The 21,918-nt window shown below is 53.3% G+C and overlaps 1 protein-coding gene across 2 annotated transcripts in view; it reads right to left on the minus strand.

Annotated features, from left to right (window-relative positions):
- SH3PXD2B (SH3 and PX domains 2B) overlaps nt 1–21,918 on the minus strand; it is a 66,021-nt gene that overhangs the window by 19,175 nt on the left and 24,928 nt on the right. For both annotated transcript variants that reach the window (XM_066329389.1, XM_066329391.1), the window contains exons 3-5: nt 16,699–16,774; nt 7,633–7,709; nt 3,483–3,574 (exon numbers count right to left, since the gene is read on the minus strand). In XM_066329389.1, the coding sequence (XP_066185486.1) occupies nt 3,483–3,574; nt 7,633–7,709; nt 16,699–16,774 (245 nt within the window). The remainder of the gene's footprint in view (nt 1–3,482; nt 3,575–7,632; nt 7,710–16,698; nt 16,775–21,918) is intronic.

The following is a 21,918-nucleotide window of genomic DNA, read 5'->3' on the forward strand; positions in this document are numbered from 1 at the left end:
ACAAACTACAGTTAGACCAGAATTCCATGAACTGCAGTTAAACCAAAATTCCAAGGGCCTTAGTTAAACCAGAGCTCCATGAACTGCAGTTAAACCAAATTTCACAAACTGCAATTAAACCAGAATTCCATGAACTGCAGTTAAACCAGAATTCCACAAACTGCAGTTAAAACAGAGCTCCATGAACTGCAGTTAAACCAGAGCCCAAGGACTGCAGTTAAACCAGAATTCCATGGATGCAGTTAAACCAGAATTCCACAAACTGCAGTTAAACCAGGCTCCCATGGATGCACTAAAGCAGATCAGCCAGGCCTGCAGCCAGTGTGGCCCCTGGCAGGGTTTGACACTCTGGCTGATGTGAGCTGGGTGGGGGCTCACCTGCACCCCAGACACAGCAAACACAGGGTGCATCCAACAGCACCCACAGCATGTCCCCTTCAGTGCCCCCCTGGTGGGCAGGGGTGAGCAGAGGTGTCACCCAGGGAAGGGACAGGGAGCAGGAAGCTCCTGTGAGAGTGGCTGACCAGTCCTTTTTCCCCTCCCTCATCCCCACCTTTCAGCCACACAACATAAAAATCTGTCTTTTCCCCCTTTTTTTTTTTTTCTTTCTCCCACTCTGTTCATGGCCTGGCTGCCTTTCAAATTCCCAGAGCAAAGTATTTATCTGCTGGATGAAGGATGACATCCGGGCAGAGCCCAGCCACGCCACCAGGTCTGATCCAGCCCAGCCGTCTATCACTGCTCCCATCTCCTTATTGCTCAGCTGGCAGCCGGCCAGGCCTCGGGAATGGGCTCCCAATCCCTCCAGAGGAGACACTCAAGGACTTTTATTAATTAGCATTTTGAATTGCAGCTAATAAATACCCTGCTGGCATTCGGGCCGGGGTGGGGGACACCACGGGGATGTCCTTGAGAGGCTGCAGGGTTTGGCTGCTGGGAGGCAAAGGGACAAGGGGCACCCACTGAGCCCCTCCAGTGTGCTCTGAGCTTCAGTCTCCTCCCTGGGGAGCAGCAGGCAAAGGGAAGCAGCACATGGAGAGGAGCAGGCAGGGATGCAGCACTTTCTCCATGGAGAGGAGGACAAAGGGATGCAGAACTTTCTCCATGGAGAGGAGCAGGCAGGGATGCAGCACATGGAGAGGAGCAGGCAGGGAAGCAGCACTTTCTCCATGGAGAGGAGGACAAAGGGATGCAGAACTTTCTCCATGGAGAGGAGCAGGCAGGGATGCAGCACATGGAGAGGAGGAGAAAGGGAAGCACCATGGGCACCAATGGATTCAGCACATGGAGAGGAGGAGAAAGGGAAGCAGCACTTTCTCCATGGAGAGGAGGACAAAGGGATGCAGTACATGGAAAGAAGAAGGCAGGGAAGCAGCACATGGAGAGGAGGAGAAAGGGAAGCAGCACTTTCTCCATGGAGAGCAGGACAAAGGGAAGCAGCACGAGCACCACTGGATTCAGCATCACCCGCTCGCCCACCCAGCCCTGCAATGGCCCAAACCTCACCAACACTCTGAATTTTGCACCCAGGACCCTGTGGATTGTCCCACCACAAGAATATCATCGGGATTGGGCTCCAGCCAGTCCCTTGTCTCCCAGAGCCAAAGCAGGGAGGTGACAGGGGGCTGATGGCTGTAAGGACAGAGGGCTGGCAGCTCCAGCTCAGGGCTGCCCCACTCAGCACCCAAAGGTCTCCCCTCACACCTGAACGCCCTGGCCACAGTGCTCACCCTGCCTCATTGCTGGCTCAGCCTAGAAGACAAAATAAAGGTGAGGAGAGCAGGTGTGAGACTGAAGCTGCCCCTCCATCCCCAATGGCTGCAGGTCCCTCTGCAGGTGGGTCCAAACCCTGACTCCCACTGCAGAGCAGCTCCTGCCCCTGATGCAGGGCTCAAAGATCCATGCACAGGCAGTGCCCCACATCCCAAACCAGCCCCACACTGTGATACACCCTCCTCTGCTGGCCCTGCAAGCTCTTCTTGTCCTGGTGTCCCTCGCTTGTCCCTGAGCTGAGCCTTCCCTGAGGGATGACCATCCTGGAGGAATGAGCATCCTTGCGAGATAACCTTCCCTGAGGGATGACCTCCCCTGAGGGATGGCCCAGGGCAGCGGGTTAAGTGCTGAGCAATAGCTGGCCAGGACAGATGAGAGCACCAGCGACAGCCAGCAATTAGTTAATGGGCTCTGGGGCTCTCAGACCAATCTCACTGTGACCATGAGCTGCAGGAGAAATGATGACAGAACAAGCCAATAGAAACAGGAGTCAAAGGAGGAGAGCAGGGATGGGGAAGGGGATTGAGAGAGGGAATGAAAAGAATCAAAAACCCAAGGAGAAGATGTAGTCCACCCAAGCACGACACTGAGCTGGAGACCTGACAGGCTCAGGGGAGAATAAACAAAAATCCCTTTATCTACCTCCACACCCTTCCAATAGAGAATGGTGTCAGATCGATTTATTGCCTTTCCCCTGACAATCAATCAGGCCTCCTCCACTGCTCAGGCTCTGCTGGAGCCGTGTCACACGCAGCAGGGAGAGGGAGAGCAGCAGAGCAGGGCTCTGAGGAGGCTGCTCAGATTTATGCTGCTGGTGATTAGTAAGAGATGGGTGGCTCCTGGCCAGAGCAGCTCATAGTCACAAGACTTAGAACCACACCGAGTTGCATAAGGCACGCAGGAGCTCCTGCAAACCTTCCTGGGCTTGTATGGAGAGGCTCTGGAGGTTGGGGATGTGCAGGGAAAGCACCTTCACACGGGGCAGAGGTTGTTGCAAACGTGTGGAGTGAGGCTTTTCAGGCTGATCATGCTCCTGGGACTGCTATTTGCAAGTAGAAAGAGGCTCAGGAAGGGACAAACATTTCATGGGGTCCCAGAGAAGTGTTTTTTCCACTTCCTCACTGGAGAAAGAGGTGTCCCCACTGAGTGCACAGCCTCTGCAGGGCAGTCCACAAATTCCAGATCTGTGACGCGCAAGGGAATTGCTGATGAACACCAGAGTCGTGGATATCAGCAAGGGCAAAGCAGTTTGTGTCTCATCACCATCCAAGTTTGTCTCACCCCCATCCCAGTTTGTGTCTCACTACTATCCCAGTTTGTCTCACCTCCATCCCAGTTTGTCTCACCCCCATCCCAGTTTGTCTCATTACCATCCCAGTTTGTGTCTCTCCACTATCCCAGTTTATCTCACCATGATCCCAGTTTGTGTCTCACCCCCATCCCAGTTTGTGTCTCACCCCCATCCCAGTCTGTGTCTCACCCCCATCCCAGTCTGTGTCTCACTACTATCCCAGTTTGTCTCACCTCCATCCCAGTTTGTGTCTCACCCCCATCCCAGTTTGTCTCACCTCCATCCCAGTTTGTGTCTCACTACTATCCCAGTTTGTCTCACCCCCATCCCAGTTTGTCTCACCCCCATCCCAGTTTGTCCCACCCCCCAGTGTGTGTCCCCCCACCGTCCCAGCAGTGCCCCCTCCCACCCCACTCACTCTTTGGGGGGGCTCAGGTCGTCGGGCCGTGTCTCGAAGAACTGCAGCACCTCCTCACACTGGGAGATGTAGGGAGGCAGCTGGATCAGAGCCTGAGGAGCAAACAGAGACACGGTGATGGGAACCACCAAAACCCTGCAGGGAGCCCAGGGAGGACTCCTGGGAGTGCAGGGACCTGGGACACGAGTGGCACCCACGGCTGGAGAGAACCACAGCAAGGTCCCATTTCCACCCCAACCCTTCCCTGCTGGAATTACCACTGAAGGAGAATAAGCAGAGACTGGCCAGGCCCTGCTCAGGCAGCTCCAGCCCTGGGGGCAGATGCTGTGTGGGAGGCTGAGAGCCCCAGGGGTGTCCATGCAGCCTCCCAGCTCAGTTTCCAGCGTGGAGCAGGCATCCTTGGGAAAGACTGGGCAGTTTACACGTGGCAGAGTCTCAGTGCCATCCCAGAACACCCTAAAAATGCTCCCCTGGGCACTGGCAGCTTGGGAAGGGGCAGGGAGAGAAGCAAGGGCAGCCAAAAGCACAGACACCAGGGCTGAGAGGCTGCTCTGCTGCTGTGGAATGGCAGGAGATGGAAAATTCCCTCTGCTTCTCTCCCTTCAAGGAATCCATTGTAAAAAAACTTCAACAGTGGGACCTGCAGGGTGAGAGGGCCTGGCTGGGGGGGCAATGGGAAAAGGGAGCATTTAAAATCAGGGACAAGAGCTGCAGCCTGACCTGGAGCAGATTTATAACCAGTTTTCAGTGTGATTCCCCCTCCCCTCTGTTTGCTGCCCCAGCAGTCTCCTGACAGCAGCCTGGGCAAAGCAAACTCTCATTTCTCTCCTGGAGACAAAGCCACAGCTGCAGAGCCTCGGGGTGACCACAGAGATCAGATGTGGCTCCTTCTTGCCCCAAGAGCTGGCCCCCAAAGCCATTGCAGCCACGGAGCAGCCGGTCCCTCAGTGCCAGCACAGCAGACTGTCAGACCACTAATCATGGGCCAGACGTGAGCAGGATCATGTGAGACTCAGCAGAGAGAAAACCACTCCCTCCGTGGCTTCTGGGCCCAGGGAAGGGCTATTCAAATATCAGGTTTTGCAGGGATGCCATTCCCATGTGGTACCACTCCCCAGCTCCAGCATCCCATGATCTAAGCCATTTCCCCGTGCCAATCACTGGGATTCTGTGGCCTGGAGAAGGCTCTGAGAGCAGGGGATGATCCCAGAGAACACCCTGTGCTGGAAGGAGGACAGACAAGGCCCACAGCTCATGTCCTAGGACATTTTGAAGGAAGCCCACTTAGACTGCTGAGCCAAGCAGGTCACCCTGCTGTCCTGCTGGCCACAGCAGCTGTGACCACTACATCCAAAACAGTGGCACAAACACTGATGTCTGTCCCTGTCACCCCTGTCCCTGCCACCCCTGGAGTGACCTGGGCAGCGCCATCAGGACACAGCTTTGGCCCAGCAAAGTCACCTTTCCCATCCTGCTGCCTGCAGACCTGAGCAGGAAGGACCAAAGACAGAGAGTCTTTCTTGGAATAAAATCCATTTTGCAGGCGGTGAGAAAGGATGATTGAGTTCAATGCAGGATGTATTCTATTGCCATAAAACTATCTGGGGAGATGTTTTTCCTTATCTCTGCCAGGATCCACCCTCCCCCAGGGGTATCTGCTGTCCATGGGCCACCCAGGCTCACTGCAGGGCTCAGACAATTCCGGCAGCCCACTGGGACAGGCTCCGCCCAGGGGGAGGAGCCCAGCATTCCCACCTGGATCAGCCCTGGGGTTCAGAGCCCAGCACAGCCTGTGTGCACTGGATTCCCAGAGCAGACCAGACCCAGTTCAGCACCACTGGAGCTTCTCCAGGATCATCTCTGCTCCCACAGAACCACAGCTGGCACTGCAGGAGGATTTATTTGGGCTGACACCCACAGCCTGACCAAGGCTCAGGGTGTGTTCTGATTCTGGCAGGGTTTGCTTTTTTGTTTGCTTTTTTGTACCACGTTTTTATTTTTTAATATTCCTAGTAAAAACCTGTAATTCCTATTCCCATATCTTTGCCTGAGAGCCCCTCGATTTCAAAATTGCAATAATTTGGAGGGAGGGGAGGTTTACATTCTCCATTCCAAGGGAGGCTTTGGCTTTTCCTGGCAGAATCCTGTCTTTCCAAACTGGAACAAAAGATTATTCTCCAGCAGCAATATTTTCAGTGTGCCACCCAGTCTCTTTGGGGTAGAGCATCACCACTCCTTCATCAACCCCCCTCTAACACTTTCCCCAAATCCCTGAGACAGGAGGAAGGCAGATCCCACACCACGAGAAAGACCAACAGATGTGGAACACAGAGAGAATGAACTGGAGAAATGGGAAAACATTGCTGGCCTCTGCTCCCTCTCCTTGCCAATCCCGTGGCTGTCTGAAGTCTCATTTAGCAACTCATTGCTCCGATTCCTTCGCTGCTTTTTTCTGCAGTTTATCTTAAATTGCCACGTTTTTCAGTGCAACAGGAGCTGGGCCAGAGCCCTTCAGCAGGAACACTGCTCTGTGAGAGCAGTGCTTCCCCTCTCTGCTCCTTTTCCTTGCTTCCACCCCAAATCTCACCCATCCTCTGTGCAGGGCTCTCCCAGAGAACCAAGACGCCCAACTTCCCTCAGAGGAGATGGCAACAAAGCAGGAACTTCCTCACACAGCTTTCTCCTGCTGATTCCTTGCTCGTTTTACATCTGGTCAGTCCCACACCCACCTCAGCTCAGCTGCTTTCCGGGTAAGCAGCAGCAGCAGCAGCTCAAGGCCAGGCAGGGAGAGCTCGGAATCCCTGGGTGATGCATTAACGGGAGGAGGAGAGCACAGCTCCCTAAGTGGGTCATATAACATCAGCCATTACGTTCCAGTTGTTAAGTCAAATGGGTTCATTATATTTTATGCCACTAATGGCATCGCTCTGCAAGAGGCAGCTGCAGCATTTTATCACTGAGGGGACGTTTTCTTCCCCAAAATCGAATTTACGGCCGCGCCTGTCCCTGCAGCTGACACAGTTCAGTGGCTCAGGAGACGAGGGGACAAGCACCACCAGCCTCCCCCACGACAGCTCAGGGCACACCTTGCACCACATCTCCATCACTCTGCCCTCATCTGCTGTCCTGGCCCGCAGTGATCCTCATCTGCAGCCCCTCTGCAGAGCTGTCAAGATGCATTTCCCAGCTCATCTCCATCCCTGGAGTTGTTATTCCAGCCACGGAGTCCCTCCCTGGCTGAGCCCCAAACCCCACAGCCTCCCCCACCACGCAAAGGCACTGCCACACCTCCCTCACCTAAGGGATTTAATGGATATTTTACCATTTCCCCATCCTCTCCCCTGGGTTTTAGAGCCTTTGCATATATTTCCAACAATGTTCAGACTGGATTTTGGAGGTGCCATGGCTACTTCAAATACTAATGCACATCTTTGACATGACGAGATGTGACACACTTGATTTGTGAGAAAATAATTTCTCGTGGACTTCGGTATTTTGTTTCCCCTGCCAAAATAAATCTGCCCTAAAATCATGATTTCCCTTACACTTCAGCCCAGTTTTACATCCTTCAAGGGTATGGAGCAAATTTGTCTCAGCCTTCTCTCTGTTCCAATAATATTCTGAGGTACAAGTCATCTCTCCCTGTTTTTGCAACCAGTAATTGGAGTTTGCATCCCGGTTTGGAGCCACCCCACCACCCTACAACCTCAAGTGCTGTCTGCTACATAAAACAGGAGGCTTTTTCCCAATAGATTGGAAAGGAAAGGCTCCCTGAGGAGCCGACTCCTTCAAACCAAGTTCTGCTCCAAGGATTTCACTCCAAGCCTGCTGGTGATGGACATGGCCAGGTCCTTTCCAGCTCTTCCAGAGCTGGTTGTGCTTTGCAGCTGGAGAAAGGACAGGAGGAAGGACAGGAGGAAGGCAAAGCCCAGCAGCAGGGTGCAAACTACAGTGGGGCTGGGCACCTCTGCAAGGCCAGGGCACTGAGCCCCCAGGGGACAAAAGCCAACCACAGGCAGGTTTTGCCCAAAGAAATGGGATTGACAGGAGGGGCTAACCCACCCCTCTGTGCTCTGTCACACCACGGGATGCTGCCAGTGTGTCAGGGCTGAGCTGGAGCAGGCTGGGATTGCCCTGGAAGCCCCCTTACCTTGCAGTACTCATCAATGGGGATCAGGCGTTTGACGGCGACGTCGCGGACGTGGCTCCTGCGGAACAGGATCTTCCCTGAAACACCAGAGGAGGGGAGATGGGGCAGGCTGAGCAGAGAACACACAGGGCTCTGCACGATTCAATGTGAATCCAGCAGAAGCCATTTATTGTGCTTCTAAACCTTGTTTCTGTTTACTTCTGATCTGGGTTTACACGGTCACACGTTCTTTGATTAGCAGCTTGTCTTTGCCCACGCATCTCCTGACTGGTGGCTCTGCCTTGGCCACGAGGTAAGAACACATCATTTCTTAATCTAATGGGTTGATACAGTGTCTTGGGTTCAAGATGTATTCTATTCTTAACTGTTGAAACCAGGCTGGGGAGGGGTTTTTCCTTATCCCTGCCAGGACCCACCCTTCCCCAGGGCTATCTGCTGTCCATGGGCCATCCAGGCTCACTGCAGGGCTCACACAATTCCTGCAGCCCACTGGGACAGGCTCCACCCAGGGGAGGAGCCCAGCATTCCCCCCTGGATCAGCCCTGGGGTTCAGAGCCCAGCACAGCCTGTGTGCACTGGATTCCCAGAGGAGACCAGACCCAGCTCAGCACCACTGGAGCTTCTCCAGGATCATCTCTGCTCCCACAGAACCACAGCTGGCACTGCAGGAGGATTTATCTGGGCTGACACCAACAGCCTGACCAACGGGGGTCAGGGCGTGTTCTGACTCTGGCAGGGCTTTTTTCTTTTTTTGCTCATTTGCTTTTTTGTACTATTACATTTTTAATATTCCCAGTAAAGAACTGTTATTCCTGCTCCCATATCTTTGCCTGAGAGCCCCTCAATTTCAAACTTATAATAATCCAGAGGGAAGGGGTTTAAGTTCTCCATTCCGAGGGAAGCTCTGGCTTTCCCCTGGCTGACACCTGTCTTTCCAAACTAAGACATCCTGTAAGCATCATTTTACTCGGGTTGACACCCCTACGTCTGTCAGCAACTTTTCTGATTCTTTCTTCTCGCAACATCAGCTTTTTTTATTGACAAAGATGACCTGGTTCTTTAGCTGCAGAAGGTTAGGCTGCTTCCTAACCTGCCCATTTTCCTGTGAATATGACCCCACTGCAGGTCAGCTTTGGAATCGTTCTGCCAGGACCTTCTCCCTGCACACCCTCTCCTTGCCAAAAGCACCGTACCCAAAAAAAAAAAGCCCATTTCCTCACATGCAGATTAATTCCCTCATCAGAACCAGGTGAAAGTGGCAAAGAAGTTCCAGGAGAGAGAAGAGGAAACAGCTCCCAGCAAACTGCATCCCCCTGCTCTCTCAGCAGTGTGGCCATGAGGAGGAGCAGCCCCCATCAAAGCATGTCCCTGACACCTCTCTGCTTGCTGGGGTGGACAAAACCCACCAAAAATCCTGGCAGGACATCCCTTGTCCCATTGTCCAGGGTGTGCAGGTCTACTGTGGGCAGCAGCCAAGCCAGAGGGTTTTTCCCTGTGCAGCTCCTGGTCCTGGAAGCCACAATGTCGGGACTGCAGCTCTGAGTCAGACCTATAGAATTTTCCTTCCTGTCTGGGGTTTATTTTTGTTCTCCATTAATGGGATCCTCTTGCCACTCCGTTTCCTCCCCTCTGGCTTGTGGTCCAGGCCTCTTTCCTTTGAAGCTTAATGAGTCCTAAATGCTTCAAGCTGCTCTCTCAGAGAACAGCTTCTCTGGCTTTAAAGGAGACAAAAGCCATTAGCAGACAGCGAAACAGAGACGTGATCAAAAGGGTTGGGACGTGGCAGGATTTCAGACCACTTCCCAAAGCTCCAGGAACTGGCACTGCTCTGCAACACAATCACCTGGAAATTTGTGGGTTTTGGGGGTGGGTGGTAATAAAGATTCCCTCAAGTTCCTCCCGGCATCTCCAATACCACAGGAAAGTATTTTTTGTGCCTGCTTGGGTTTCCAATCCCATCCCTGAACCCAAGGAGAGAAAGAACCCCTTCATTTATCAAAGGGGTCACCATGGGGCAAGCCAGAAAATAAACTCCCCTCACTCTATCCTTGCAAACCACACGAGAGAAGGGAAAAAACCCCTTGGAGAGACACACCATGGCTTTGTCCCTGCTGTGGGTCTTCTCAGGAACCCTGGAATCACTGGAGCCAGGGGCTGGATGCTGCTGAGAACATGACACAGGAAAATGGTCACATGATTATGACAATTTTACATCCAGGGCTGAGTCATCGATCAGAATTTTAAATCCAGGGCTGGGTGATTTATCCCAAATTTCAACCCAGGGCTGGGTCACCCTCTGTGCCTCTCCGTGACTTGGCCAGGAGCTGGATCACGAGTGACTGGTGCAAGCTGCCAATGCATTTCTGAAGCAGAGATGAACCGAAGCCAAGCCAGCTTCAGCTTGCAGAGAGCACGAGCAAGAACCTTCTGGAGGAGCCAAATCTCCCACCAGGCTCAGTTAAAGCTCTGGAACAGTGAGAGAATCCGCTCAGAGCCAGCTCCATCCTTGCCCTGCAGGGAGAGGGATGGGGACAGGCCAGCTCAGCCCAGGACTGCCCCTCATCCCTGGGCTTTGGCAGCAGGGCTGGGACACTGATGGTGGGCACTGCTCTGCTCTGCACTCCTTCTCAAGGCACGTTGAGAAGGGCCAAATTGTGAGAAGTGGATTCGTGGAGGATTCTCAAAGCCTGACAGAAGGTTTTGTGCATCTGTGTGCAAACTCTGAGCTCAGGTGAGTGACTGAGAAAGGCCATGAGATAGGACAGATGTTGCTGAGAGAGAAATGGAGCTGGAAACAAGTTTCAAACGATGGCCTTGCCAACAGACCAGACATTTTGGAGAATTAGAACTGGGAAAGGTGCATTGTAGCAAGGCCACGTGGGGTAAAATAACAAATGATTGGTGTTAGAAGTATTAACAGCATTGTGTGGCCAAAGCTGATAGGCTGGAAAGCATTTATAAGGTATTATAACAAAGAAAGAGTTTGGTTTCTGATGGAATGCTGTTGAGTTTTACACCTCTTGTGTCTCACCCTTCTACCAGACTGATAATGGAATAAAATCTTGAGAACACCTCTCAGCTGCCCCGTCTCTGTAGAGCTGGGCTTTTAGATTTTTTAGTTTATTAAACTTTCAGATTATGAGACTGATTGATTTTTTTTTTTCCAACACCAAATCTGGCAGCTTTTGTGCCAGAGTGAGAACAAAATCCCCCTCTATTCAATCTTTTTCAGGGTGAATAGCCTGGGAACAGTAAATAAGGGAAAGAGTGGGAACAGCACCCAGGCCAGAGCTCCATTCCTTGCCCTTATTTTCCACCTGACAAGAGAATGATCAAGTTTTCCCTTTGCATCAGCAATCCCAGAGTGTTTGCTGCCGAGGATCCTGTTTGAATGGTGATTGCTAAAAAGATGAATGGATCCCACCAGCTCTGCTGGCAGGGCTGAGGAGTGGCTGTTTTGGTTCTAGGTCTGCCAAAATGAAATCACTGATGGGTGGGTAGGTTATAAATGGCTGAAATAATAAGCTCTGGGTGTGGGAATATTGAAATGTTTAACAAACATATGCTAGTGAGTAATAACAAAAAGAATACAGTTTGGAGGAATAAATCCATCACAAATGATCCTAAATTAGCCCAGGCATGGAGCATATGAACCAGCAGGAAATCCAGCTCCTCTCTCCATTTGCTCTAGAGCTGGTATTTTTCAACAAGGAAGTTTATTTTCTAACAAAAAGCTGACTTCAGTCGAAAATGCCTAATTAACATAATTGCAGCCCCTTCAGCGCTTGCCAAATCCAGCAATAGAAACCCTTGACTTGACAGGCAGGAGAGAGCAGGAAACCACTTCCCTCCTGGAAGGGAAAGGTGGGCAGGGAGATGCAGCATTTCCCTGGACATCTTTTCCTAAATCTGGGGATGGCAGAGCCCCCAGTGGGGCTTTTCCCATGGGCAGAGATAACAGAGCACAAAGGAAACACAATCCTGCAGCTCCCAGCACCTCACTCCCACCACTCTCTCCCTGACGCTTTTCTGGCTCCTTCCAGAACGTGAAAGGATCCTCAGCCAGGTGCTGGCAGTGTTCCAGACCAGGCTGGACAGGGTTTGGAGCAGCCTGGGATAGTGGAAGGTTTCCTTGCCCATGGCAGGGGTGGCATGAGGTGACCTCTAAGGTCTCTTCCAACCCAAAGCATCCCATGGCTCCAGGGTTCTAAACTCATTTTCCCCCTCCCAGCTCTGCTCCTGCCCCGGGAGGAGGAACACCAAGGGCAGGACACTGAGGGGAGGCAGCTCTGCTGATAATGGGCTTTTCCATCAGCTGCAAAGGTCAGTGCTGCTGCAGGCTCCTCTCTCTTGTCACAATCCCAGCACTCAGAAATAATTAGATTTTCTTATTTACATAGATAATGTGATGCATGAGCAGTGGGAGCAGTGAGGCTCCATCCCTGCTGGCACCAGGAATTCCCTCCAGCAGGAAGCTGCTACAACACCCTGTCCTTTACACCAACAAAGCCGAGAGAGGACTGAACAGTTATCACCCAGGAATGTGTCAAACAAGTTGGTTTTGGAAAAAGACAGCTGAGATAAGGCACTGACACGCAATGGCTGCCCTGGCTGTGCAAGCACCCACGCTCCAGGATGTGCTGCCTGCTTTTTCTGGACTCTAAAAACCTGTTCATCCCTACAAAAGGAAAGAGAAGCTCTGCTGAAGGTGTTCTGCCTGGCCATGAAAATTCCTTCCGTGCCAGAAAGGATTTTCTCTCTCAGGAGTGGAAGAACCAAACTCCTCTGCGGGTAATCAAGGCTGATTTATCTGATTGACCCAGAGCAAAAAAAAAAAAAATTGATGGAGCAGTTCCAAAGGAAAAAAAAAAAATAAATGCAGCCTGGCCCCCACAGCCTCAGGCCTCCATTGGGACTGAGAAGTGTCAGGAAATCTTGGGGAAAATTTTGGCTGATAAGGAATTAGGGTCTCCAGCAGTGTGAGACAGAGCAGGCAGGCCACAGGAGGGGTTAATCCCTCCAGACAAACAGAAACAGGGCAACAGGGCTCTGCAAATTGTTCCCTCCTGTGGGAATTCTCCAGGCAGAGCTGGAGTTACACTGGGAGCAAGGAGCTGGGGAAAAAAAAAACAAAAACAACCCCCCCAAAAAACCCCAATAAAACAAGGCAGAGAGACCTCAAGCAGCAAAATTGTGGAGCCAAAGGCTGGATCTGCAGGCAGCTGAGAAGCCCCAACACATCCCCCAGCTGTGAACCAAGCCAGGTATTCCAGGAGTGGAAAAGCAGCTGTGCCTCTGCTTTGCCCTGAAGGACTCTCCCCACTCTGCCCCTGCCCCACCGCCTCGGAAAGAATTCACTTCTCTGCACCTTTCAAATCACATCCAGATTTTCCCTGGCACGGGTTCCAAACTCGCTTCAGGAAAAAAAAAAAAAAAGGCAGCCCTGAATGTACACGTAATTAATCCCAGGCTCTGGAGCAGCCAGCTAATTCCTGGGATGGGGGATCAGCCATGGGAGATGGTGTTTCCAGGAGTCCTCCACTCAGCATCTGCTCTGGGCAGGGCCTGGGACTGTCCTCCCAACCTGCTACAGCACAGATCCCACCTTATCAGAGCAGAAAATAACAAGTTAGATCCCTTGTCCCATCTCCAGCTCAGAGGAGGATGTGACAGGACTGAGCAAAGTCAGGTACCAGAGCTGGAAAATGGATGAGTTTTCTCCCATTGCCTTCCCAGAGGTTTTGTGGGGAGCCAAAGCACCCTCACAGGGGTTGTTCTGGGATAAAAACCCCCAGGTTTGTGGGTGGCACAGATGCCCACACCCAGCAGCCTGGTGGGCTGGGAAGGGAGCAGAAAGGAGGCCTAATTCTCCTTTTAAAAACCACCTTCCCAAACTCCCTTTTCTCCTGCTCCCTTCTTGGGACTTCACTCCTGCCCGTGGCTAAACCTTCCTAAAAAGCAGTTTTACAGCCAAAGTGAGCTCAGCCTCAGGCAACCCCTCCTCGCTGAGGCTCACGTTTCCAGCCAGGCAGGAAAACTTGGCCAGCATCTGCTGCAGGCCACTGGGGCTGCACGGAGCTTGGAAGGCTCCACGTCCCTTCTAGAAGCTGTTTCCTGAAGGATCTGGCACAGCCCTCCCCAGCTGAGCTCATCTGTTTGCTCAGCTCCTTCTTTATGGGGTCTCCAGGCTGGCCAGGGAGGGTGGAACCCCGGGGTGGGTATTGCAGCTGGGCACTCTGCTCCTCTCCAGCTGCTCCAGGAGCTGTACCAGGGGCACATCTGGTGCCAGGCATGGGCTGGGTGCTGCCCCAGCTGCTCCAGGAGCTGTACCAGGGGCACATCTGGTGCCAGGCATGGGCTGGGTGCTGCCCCAGCTGCTCCAGGAGCTGTACCAGGGGCACATCTGGTGCCAGGTATGGGCTGGGTGCTGCCCCAGCTGCTCCAGGAGCTGTACCAGGTCCACAAAAAGCTCTGCCAGGGTCACAGCTGGTGGTTGGGTGCTGCCCCAGCTGCTCCAGGAGCTGTACCAGGGGCACATCTGGTGCCAGGTGTGGGCTGGGTGCTGCCCCAGCTGCTCCAGGAGCTGCCCCAGCATCACAAAAAGCTCTGCCAGGGTCACAGCTGGTGGTTGGGTGCTGCCCCAGCTGCTCCAGGAGCTGTACCAGGGGCACATCTGGCGGCTGGCATGGGCTGGGTGCTGCCCCAGCTGCTCCAGGAGCTGTACCAGCTCCACAAAAAGCTCAGCCAGGGGCTGGAGGCCAGCTGAGAGAGCTCCAAGAGCCCTTCAAATTCCCCTGTGTGGCAGCAGAGCTCTCCAGGCACAGAGCAGGACGCCAGGAAAATGCAGACCCCAGCAGGCTCTCTGTGGGCTGAACTGGTGCCAACACCCAGAAAGGGACCAGCCCTGGCCCCAAGGCTCAAGGGCAGCTGCTGTGCTTTGGAGGAGCCAGCTCCGTGTCTCCACAGGGGCTGAGTGGGCTGAAGGGCTTGCACTCACAAAAGCCCCTTCTGACAGCATCAAAGACCTGCCTCAAGAGGCCAAAAAGCCTGCAGAAGGTTCCCAGAAGCAGTGAAACCCTCCAACACGAGGGAACACAAAGCCAGCAGAGCGCTGTGGGCTGGGTGTTGGAACCTGGGGGAAATCCTGGAACTCCTTCCCATTCCAGGAAAGCAGCCTGCCAGAAAAACCCAGTGGCACCTTCCCAGGTTGTGGTGGTGACCCTGAGCTCGGGACACGCTGGGGTTTGCTCAGAGAGCTGCAGGAGGCATTTCTGCAGAGCTGCAGTGGCCACACTGATGCTGCTCTGCAAGGCAGGAAACCACTGCAGCCAAATCCCCCCGGTAATGAGATGCAGATGCTCAGAATTGGGGTTGGGAACAAACTCCAGTGTTCCCAGAAGCTGAGCACAATCAAAACCTCAGCAAGTCCAGGGAGACAGAAGCACGTTTTGGCAGGAATACAGTCCTGGGCTGCTTGACTGAGCTCACCTGGATGGTCCCCTGGGCTGACAGAGACAAAGCTGGGCTTCAGCTGGAACAAAACTTGTCATCCCAAACTCCAGAAAGGAATCAGGCTTCAATACAGCCAGCAAATATTACAAGAGCCAGGTGAAATCCTCTTCCCTTTACCCCCAGGTGAAATCCTCTTTCCCCCAGGTGAAATCCCCTTTCAGAAGCAGAGCCTGCCCACTGTGCTCTCACTGAGGAGGTCCTGGCTCACTGGACTGCTCCAGGAGGGCAAAGGCTCCCCGATTCCCACCTCCAACACCACAATTTCCCCGAAGCACAGCCTCCTGAAGCTGTCCCAGCCTTTATTTTCCAGCAATTTCCACCCCCTTCTTTCTCCCCGCAGTGGAAATCCCAGTGACATCTTTCTGAGCGAAGGGAAACTATTTCAACACCAAGGAGAAACAAATCTTGGTGAGTGCCAGCAGCAGAGCTCTGACCAGGCTCCTCTTCCAAAAATAGCAGCGTTTTTGGTGGGAATTTTCTGCAAGTGCAGCCACAGCCAGAGCACAGATCCAGCTTTTCCAAGGGATGCCCTTTGCCAGTTTGGCTTCCATCTCTCCCTGCTGGCAGGAGCTGTGGTGCAGCAAGGGCTCCTCTGCTGTAACACCAGGTGAGCTTTGCTTTTGCTGGTGTTACAATGCCAGGACAAGCCAGAACCAGAAACCAGATTCTCTGGTTTTACTGGTTTCTGGTTGATCAGAATCAGACCAGATTCTCTTGCTCAGAAAGGGGTGGAAATGATTTTTTTGGGTTTTTTTTTTTTTTTTTTGTTTTTTGTTTTTTTTTTTTTTTTTTTTTTTTTTGGTTTTTTTTTTTGTTTTTTTTTTGTTTTTTTTATTTCTTTATTTTTTGGCACACCACTCAGAGAAAAGCAAAGCCCACAAAGGCCTTTATGTCTCTAGAAAAGCCAGGAGGCAGAGCACAGCACAAAAAAGGGCTGCACTAAGCAGACCTGACAGCCACTGGAAGTGATTATGGTGCCGTGACATTCCTAAATATCCTCATTAGCCACTCGGGGCTGGGGGTAAAGACAACTCTGTGGTCAAAGAGACTCCCTGCAGGCTGCTTTTTTTTTTTTTTTTTTTTTTCTTTTTTCCTCCAAGGCATATTAAGGCTCTTTTTTTTCCCCCACACCACCAAGTGCCATGGGTTATCACATCTCTTCTTTGGGCATTAAACCAAAATTGGTGTTGGAAATCCTGTCTTGGAGCAGCCACTCCCAAAGCCCACAGGAGGAAGCCCAGGCTGTCAGTCAGCTCCAGCTCATTCCATTGTTATTCCATTGTTTTTTCCTTCTCTCTGGATGTGCCCTGGAGCTGCAGGGAGAGAAAGCCTCACACCACCCTCAGCCCTGTGCTGTGCCCCTGGGGCTCTTGGTTTTCCACTCAGGAAGAAATCCTGCGGGGGTTTAACACCCACTGGGCACGCTGCTGAGGTTTTACAGGACACCCAGAGGTTTTACAGGACACCCTGCAGGTGTCTGCTCCCACCCAGACTGGGGAAAAGCTCCTGCTGGGCCAAACCCAGCACGGATCTGCTGGAGCCCCCCTGTCCTACCTGGCAGGAAAGGGATGATCCTTTGCTTGGGGTCCTTCTGGCCTCCTTCCATGGGGAACTTGTCCAGCATCTGCATCTGGAAAAGGAAAAGCGAGAGAGGTGAGGAAAGGCAGGGGTTCACCGGCAGGACACCAGGTCAGGAGGGGACAAGGCAGGAGAGGAACAAGCCCAGAGATCTCCAACCATTCCCTGCTTTGGGAGGAAGAGGAGGGAGATGCCAACTCTCCTTTGGTTTCCCTGGGGCGTGGATCTGAAGTGTCCCCCAGGATTTCTGCAGCTCCCCGAGGTACTGAAATGGGTCTGACTGTCTCTGTCTCTGCCTAAATAATTCAGTGTTTATGGGAGCACTGGAGACAACCTGCCCAGGAAGTGTCCTGAGCCTTTCTGCAGCCCTGCAAAAGCAGGAGTTACACCTTTTCACCTCGGATCTCAAACACTGGGATGAATTATTGAGGTTTGGTGCAGAGGGGACAGACAGAAGGAGGTAGTTATTTACCCCTGCGTTTTGAGAAGAAATTAAAAACTCGCCCAAAGACAACAGGAAAAGCAGGAAGAGCTCTCAGGGTGAAAACAGGAGAACTCAGGACCAGGGTGGCACTGAGCACAACTGGGCTGTGTTCTCAGCTGCTTCTCAAAACAGCTGGGAGGAATTTGTCAGGAAGAAAATGTCCCCAGACCTGGCACCAGCCAGGGACTGTGGTGACATTACACAGCCCCGGGGGGACTCGGCTGCCCCAGGCATGCCAAAATCTCTTCTTTCAATCCACGAAAATGCAGGCAGCCACCACATCCCTGTCACTGTGTGAAACATTCCTGTTGTGCTGTGCTGGAGACGTGCCCCCGGCCCTGCTGCTCCTGCAGGGAAGAGCTTGGGAAAGCCTGGGGCTGGAAAAGGGCGAGGAAAACCAAGGCACAAACGGTGCACATCTGACTGTGGTTAAACAGCACAATACTGCAGGCACTGGGAGCAGCCCTGGGGGCACTGGGAGCAGCCCTGGGGGCACTGGAGGCACTGGGAGCACTCCTGCAGGCACTGGGAGCAGCCCTGGGGGCACTGGAGGGACTGGGAGCATTCCTGCAGGCACTGGGAGCACTCCTGCAGGCACTGGGAGCACCCCTGGAGGCACTGGGAGCAGCCCTGGAGGCACTGGGAGCAGCCCTGGGGGCACTGGGAGCAGCCCTGGGGGCACTGGGAGCACTCCTGCAGGCACTGGGAGCACTCCTGCAGGCACTGGGAGCACCCCTGGAGGCACTGGGAGCAGCCCTGGGGGCACTGGGAGCATTCCTGCAGGCACTGGGAGCAGCCCTGGAGGCACTGGGAGCACTCCTGCAGGCACTGGGAGCACTCCTGCAGGCACTGGGAGCACTCCTGCAGGCACTGGAAGGACTGGGAGCACTCCTGCAGGCACTGGGAGCACTCCTGGAGGCACTGGGAGCAGCCCTGGGGGCACTGGGAGCAGCCCTGGGGGCACTGGGAGCACTCCTGGAGGCACTGGGAGCACTCCTGCAGGCACTGGGAGCAGCTCTGGGGTCACTGGGAGCAGCCCTGGGGGCACTGGGAGCACTCCAGCAGGCACTGGGAGCACTCCTGCAGGAACTGGGAGCTTTCCCTGCCTCTGCTGCAGCTCCAGGTGAGGACCCCTCACCCCCAGAGCTGTGTGAGCCTCCAAGGCACGAGGGGCTGGGGTCCCTTCCCAGCCATATGATCCCACCAAATCCATCCAGAACTCCAGCCCAGCCCATCCCCAGCTCCTCCTGCCCAGGTGGGGACCCCACCAGCCCTGCCTGGGCTGGCACCATCCAGCCTGGAAGGAACAAATTGCTCTTTTATTTTTTTTTCCTTGCTGGATGGAGGTTGCCGAGTGCCTGGAGCAGCGTGTGGCATTCACAGGAAGAGGAGAGGGAGGGGAAGGAGAGGGCAGAGGGGGGATTGATGCCATGGATCAGCCTGGCTGCCACATCACACAGCTCGGGAGGAGGCAGCAGCAAACACCAGCTCATCAGTTTTCCTGGGCACGAGCCTGTGGGAAGAACAGCTGAGATCCTCACTCCAAGGAAAACAAGCCCCGAGCTGGCTGAGAGCACGGGAGGCAGCTTGGGATAGCAGAGCCAGGAGCTACAAATCCACAGAAACCCAGCCTGGGGCTGAGGGTTCCTCCAGAGCACAAAAAGCACAAACCAGAGAGTGGCAAAGAGCAGCTCCAGACCCAAGGGATGCCACCAGGGACAAGGAGGAGCCAGCTGGCAGAGCTCCAGGCTTTGAGGAACAACTGAGGAACAACTGAGGAACAACTGAGGGAGCTGGGGTTGTGTAGTCTGGAGAAAAGGAGACTCAGGGGTGACCTCATCACTCCCCAAAACTCCCTGAAGGGTGGCTGTGCTCAGCTGGGGTTGGGCTCTGACAGAACCAGAGGACACAGCCTCAAGCTGTCCAAGGGAAATACAGGCTGGATATCAGGAAAAAAGCATTTTACAGAAAGGGTGATAAAATACTGGAATGTCCTGCCCGGGGAGGTGGTGGAGTCACCATCCCTGGTGTGGCTAAAGCAGACTGGATGTGGCACTGGGGCCAGGGTTTAGTTGAGGTTGGGGTTGGTTGGACTCGATGATCTTGGAGGTCTCTTCCAGCCCAGTGATTGATTCTGATTCTGATTCTGTGTCCTCCGTGCCCCTGCTGGTTTGGCAGGATGGGGACACAGCACAGTTGTCACACTGCTCGTGCCAAGGAAAGCCAAGGGAAGCAGCCCCAGCTCTGGAAAAGGGTAAAAGTGCAACAAGCCCACAAACCCCGAGGGAGGGACACAGGGACAGGCACTCTGCAGGTTCCAGATCTCCAGGTGGAGCACCCCTGGCCCAGCCCTGCAGGCACAAGACCCCCACAAACCCTCTGTGCAGCAAAGGGCCCCATCCAAGCTCCAAACAGGACTGTTCACATCACATCCCCATTCCCAGGGGGCATTTCCCATCCAGGATCCCGGGGAGAGGCAGACAGACACAAAACATGGCAGAGAACAGAGAAGCCAAGTCTTGCTCTCAGCAGGGCACTCAGCCAGCTCAGGGAGAAAAATGAAGGGAAAAAAAAAAGAAAACACCAAAAAAACTCCCAACAACAATCAATCTATTGTTTCCCTCCTTCCAAGATTATCTGTAAGTATTTGTGACAGAGAAGGAGAAAGAGAAAGGTTGGAGTGGATGCAGTTTGAAGGATTTTGGTGACGTGGGAAGCTGTTGTATCCCACTTTTTCCTGAGCCCTTTGCAGCAGGGAGAGAGATCAGAGGACCCCAAAGCCTGGAGGCAGAACTGGGGACCCAGCCCAGCCTTCGCACACCACTACAGGGCACATTTATCCACATTTATCCACATTTATCCACATTTATCTCCACCACCAACTTATCTTATCAGTGAGCTGTTTTCCTTACCCGGGAATGTCTGGGCAGGGAGTCTGGAGCGAGGCAGAGTGTGAGAACTCCCCGTCCCCAGCCCGAGCTGTCCATTAACAGGAAAAGACAGGAAAAAAAAAAATAAACCAGGAGAACACCCCAGGGATGGGCAGCCTTTGAAAAGCAGCTTTGGGCCAGCAGCTGGCAGCGAGCTGCTTCATTAACAGGAAACCTGTAAGATAATATCCTAATTAGACCAATTAAGAGTGCTGCAGGGGATCCCAGGGAGAGGGGAAGGTCGCTGCTCAGCAGAACTCCCGGGATGCAGAGGGCAGTGCCCAAAAAGGAGCTGCTGGTGCGGTTCCAGAGGGTTTTACACCACACAGGGTGACCCCAGAGGTGTGGCTGCTGCAGGAGAGGTGCCCTCAGGTGTCACAGCCTGCAAGGACATGTCACTTCCCAGCTGGGAAAAGCTTGGAGAAATCGCTGCCAAAAACCCCACAGCCTGGAGCCAAGTGGCAGCAGGTCATGAGGTGGGTCACTGCTTTGCTTCTCTGGTTTCCACAGGGCTCTTCCCTCTTCTCAAGATGAATTTTTGAACGAGACAAAGAGAAATGGGCAGGAATTGGTGCTCAGAAAGTGCCACCTGAACACAGGGATGAACTTCCCTGGGCAGTGCCCAGCCCTGAGCAGATCCCAGAGATGGAATCTCCTCCGTGGGGATATTCCAGAGCAGTCTGGACACTGCTGGAGCAGGGAGGTGACACCAGGGACACAGTGACACAGTGACACTCTGCTGTGCCCTGTGCTGGAGCAGGGGGGTGACACCAGTGACACCAGTGACACCAGTGACACTCTGCTGTGCCCTGTGCTGGAGCAGGGAGGTGACACCAGTGACACAGTGACACCGGGGACACCAGGGGCACAGTGACACCAGTGACACTCTGCTGTGCCCTGTGCTGGAGCAGGGAGGTGACACCAGTGACACAGTGACACCAGTGACACTCTGCTGTGCCCTGTGCTGGAGCAGGGGGGTGACACCAGTGACACAGTGACACTCTGCTGTGCCCTGTGCTGGAGCAGGGGGGTGACACAGTGACACCAGTGACACCAGTGACACCAGTGACACTCTGCTGTGCCCTGTGCTGGAGCAGGGAGGTGACACAGTGACACAGTGACCCTCTGTAGTCCCCTCCAGCCAGAGCCACCCTGGGATTTCGGGATGTGCTTTGCCTGACTGGCAGAGCTTCAGCCTCACACCACGCCGCTCCTCTGTGCTCCAGCTGCCCTGCTCCTGCCTCCAGCAGACAGCCCTCTCATCCAGAGACAGGGGCCAGCTTTTGACACCACTCGAAGGGAAAAGGGAATAATAACAATAATAATAATAAAAAAAAGGAGTTCAACAAAAAGCTTTCCCTGTCTGAGTGCGGAGGCAGAAGCACAAGAGGCTCTTTGTGAGAGCAGCAGCTGGGGGAAGGCACAGACAGCACCAGCAGAGGAGAGAGGAGCCTGGGCCAGGGCTGTCCTCATCCCACTGGGAAAAATGAGTTTGATTTTCTTAAAAAAAAAAAAAATTAAGTTTAATAAAAAATAAAATAGATAATTTGGAGGTGTAAGGGCAAACGTTTTAGTTGGGGCGCTTTGTTAGAAAGCACACTCTTTTCTTTCAATTACTGTGTTTTAAGGATTTGCTGGTTTACATATTTAATAGATATTAAAACTTTTTTTTTTTTTTTTTTTTTTTTTTTTAGTTTTAAGCTTTTTTAATCATCGTATTTGATAGATTTATTTGTGGGTGGCTTTACTCTGCTTGGTAACGTGAGTTTTGGCTGTTTTGAT

This window comes from Sylvia atricapilla, chromosome 14, assembly GCF_009819655.1.
Source record: "Sylvia atricapilla isolate bSylAtr1 chromosome 14, bSylAtr1.pri, whole genome shotgun sequence".
Lineage (NCBI taxonomy): Eukaryota > Metazoa > Chordata > Aves > Passeriformes > Sylviidae > Sylvia > Sylvia atricapilla.